Source organism: Procambarus clarkii, chromosome 22, assembly GCF_040958095.1.
Source record: "Procambarus clarkii isolate CNS0578487 chromosome 22, FALCON_Pclarkii_2.0, whole genome shotgun sequence".
Lineage (NCBI taxonomy): Eukaryota > Metazoa > Arthropoda > Malacostraca > Decapoda > Cambaridae > Procambarus > Procambarus clarkii.
The window spans coordinates 15381131-15384779 of NC_091171.1; the positions used below are offsets into that span (position 1 = coordinate 15381131).

At 46.6% G+C, this 3649-nt stretch overlaps 1 protein-coding gene across 1 annotated transcript; it reads right to left on the bottom strand.

Annotated features, from left to right (window-relative positions):
* Positions 1-616: 616 nt before the first annotated feature.
* On the bottom strand, positions 617-1336 carry LOC138367415 (serine/arginine repetitive matrix protein 1-like). The gene has a single exon (XM_069329062.1). The coding sequence runs from the start codon at positions 1334-1336 to the stop codon at positions 617-619; it is 720 nt and encodes a 239-aa protein (XP_069185163.1).
* Positions 1337-3649: the final 2313 nt, after the last annotated feature.

The window sequence follows — 3649 nt, forward strand, 5'->3', positions numbered from 1 at the left end:
GGTCTGGTGATGACCCTTTGTGCCTTCTTCACTTTGGTTAGTTGGGACAGGGCCTGCGACTCTGTGGGTTGGTCTTGTCCCTTTCGTTCCCCTTTTTGCCACATGCCTTCTTTGTTCCTCATCTTCCTGCTTCACTCTTGTCCCTGGCCGCTGGTGCTGGGGTCTGTTCTTCTGGTCTTTTTCTTGTTTTCTCCTACACACTGTTGTGTTTTGTTTGTGCCTTTTGGCGTTCCTGTTGCCAGGTTTCGGTTCCTGTTTTCCTGGCTTGCCCTGCCTGTTGGCATTTTCAGGGTCTCGCATCAGACCCGTGGTTTCCGATCTCCTGGCGAGCTCGTTCACGTTGGGGAGTTTTTCTGTTTGGCAGACGTTCCATCTCCTTCTTTGCCGGCTTGGGTTTCCGGCTCTGCTTCCTCTGTGGTTGCGCCCGAGATCTTCCCGCGGCTCCGCCTCTTCTTAGGCTCAGATGAACCTTGACAGGGCTGGTTGGGTTCTGCCTCGAGTCTCTCACCTTTGGTAGGTGGTCAGATGGCTGTGTTGTTGGTGTCCCTCGTGCGTGCTTCTTCTTGGCGGCACTATGAGGTACTTTGGCGGTCCTTCCTTTTCCTTCTGTCCCTTCTTAGGTGACTGCATTGTTGGCTTTGGCTTGGCTTTTCTGGTGGGGGTTCGGGGCCATCGTCTTGCCGCATATTGTCGCCTCGTCTCGTGCGGTGCTGGCGGAGCCGCTTCGGCTTGCTTTCGGTCTAGGTGTTACATCTGCGCCATTTGTAAGTTGTCTCGTGCGCTGTTTCACCTCCGGCCTACTCATGTGCCGCTTGAGCCGTCCTGGTCTTTGGTCAGCGTGCTCTTTCTTCTCCTCGGTTGGTTGTGACCCCTTTGGTTCGGGTTTGTTTCTTGAAGGCTCTTTTCCTGTTGGCATTTGCCTCTTGGGGTTGGGTCGCTGAGCTTCTTGCTCTCCTCTGGCGCAGGGGTTTCTGCTCCTTCGGTCGTGGCGATTGGTTTGTTCAGTTGCAGCCGTCTCTCTCCTTTCTGGCACGGAATGAGGCTGCTGCTTTCCGGAGGGGTCCTTGGTTTGTTGATGCTTGGTTGGTCGGGCTGGGGGTGCACCGTGTTTTGTATTCGGTTGTGGCTCTCTGCTCTTCTTTGTGCACCCTGGCTTCTGTGTCCGGGATGTGCTTTGGGTTGATCCGGTTCCGGTCTTCCCTGTTCGCGGGTGAGGGTCTCCCGGGTCGTCCGTCGTGTTACTGCGCCTAGCCAGCCTGTTTTCTTTCCCCGTGCCCATGGAGTTCGTGGATTCGCTGCTCTTGCTGCCGTCTTGGCGGCATGTCCTAGTTGACATTTGGGCATGGGGCTTTTGGAGGTCGTACAGGTACGTCCCGTACGTACCTGGCGTACGTGCCTGGAGGTCGTGCCTGGCTGCTCGGTATCTTGTGTTGTTCCCGATCCCATTCAGGCCTGTCGCCTTGGGTTGGCAGTTGCAGCCAGTTGTCTTGACTTTGAGTTGGGGAGTGTGCGGCGACTGCCTCCCGGGTACGTCTCTACTTTTTTTCCTCTGTGGGTAGTTAGCTCCGGAGAGCCGAAGGGGCTCCCCCCAGAAAACCAGCGTTGAATGTAATGAAACGCCATTTTCTGGGTGAGACCCAGAGGCTCCCTGGCATCCCTCCCTCCCTCCGGTCGGTGGTTTTTCCCGATTTTTGACATCCAGCCTCAGAACTGATGGTGGATAGCTGGCGCGGTAGGTCCGGGGCTCCCCCTTTCCCCTCCCGGGGAGGGGGGAGCTGCGTAGACAGCGGCGCGGTGACGTGTGACGTCATGATCATTTGCTCGTTTCTTTTAGGGGAGTTCTATCCACCTGTTCGGCTAGTGGTAGCAATTTTCACCAGAATAGGGGTTTGTTTTAGGACGCTTACTTTTCTGGATGACTGACCCGGTCGATGGCAGACAGAATGCTTCCAACCACATGGGGGTTTCTATAGGCCATTGCTCCCTTTACCTCTCTGAGGGGGCCAGGTTCTGGCTCGTGGTCCCCGGTAGGCCCATAGAACTCCATACACATGACTGATGCCAAAGTCTGACATTAGCATATCAGCCTGGATAAGCTCTGGGGAGCCTCCGGGTTTCGCCCAGAAAATGTCATTTTTATTACATATATCGCTGTTGTTTTTTTTTATATTTCTGCAGTTTCTCGGGTATTTATATTTACACATTCCATTAGCTCTTCCTGATAGTCCATATTTGCATACACCCCATGCATAATATTGGCAGGTTCCCGGTTCATGCTTTGTTGGATTGTGTTGGTTTATCCTCTTTACATGTTGTGTTGGCTCTTTGCTGGAAGATATAGGTCGAGGTCTTTCAGATTCTTGTTGTTGCTTGGTCACTTCCTTAACTGCTTTTAATATTATTTTAACTCTGGCCACTTATGCATTGGTTAGCTGGATTTTGATTCGGTGATTCTTGCACTTCCCTATATCCTGCGTTAACCTCCTCCATCTTTTCTGATGACACCTCTTTTTCGCTGTTGAATTTCCTTGCCTAACCTATTGTATTCATTAACATCTGGATTTGATTTAACTATAAGAGCTATCTTTAATACTTTATGTTCCTCCTCCAGGACTTTTCCTCTAGTTTCCCAGTAATTCTTATCTTTGTATAATTCTCTTAATTAATCTTCTAAGAAACTTTAGGTGTTCATTACTGCTGGTCAAATTCTTAATTCTATCCACATGATTCATTATTATCTCTATTTTTCCAACCTGTTGTGAAAACCGCTTGTCGATGTTTTCCTCGTCAATAAAGGTAAAATGCAGTTAAATGTTCATTAATTTTATTTACAATATTAGTAGTATTTTGTATAAAATGTATTTAATCTTATATTTTTGGGTGTGTAGAATGGATTAATTCAATTTATATTATTTCTTATGGGAAAATTCGTTTTCATGTGCGAATATCTGGGTCATATTGCTTTTCTTGGAATGGATTAAATTCGTACACTGAGGTTCCACTGTAATCGTGTTATGTCATACCTAACAGCCAGAACCACACTACTTTGCCTGGTATGCACGGCCTAATTAGCCTGACAAGCAGTGATTTTCGTAGTTTTCAAATATTTCTTTCCAAATTGAGCTGTTGCACTAAATATACTTCTTATCAAGTACAGTACATTGTCATATTTTCATAAGTCAAGGACTTAGTTAAGTTAGGTTAGGTTTGATTAAATTTCCAAGATAGTTTTAACTCCAATTAAAAAAATTCAAATCCTATATCTGTATAATGTAATGGAAAGCTTTATCATTCCTTAAAAAAACTGAAAAATTATAATATTTTAGGGAAATTCAGCTTGTTAGACAACTTGGCTTATTAGGTACAACATACACTTACATACATATATATATATATACAGTATATATATATATATATATATATAAGCCTATACTTGCATAAACCACAAGTGAAGATAAACAATCTTTGGACAACACCCACCAGTGGGACTCGAACCCAGAAAGCACAACTACCTTCCAGTAGCCGGCATAACTAGTATGCTTTAACCCACTACGCCATCAGACCTTACAAAAGAAGTAGATAGTTCGAGATATATATATCTCAAACATCTCTACCTCCCGAAGGCACCAGATGAGTGAGGGGTCAGTCT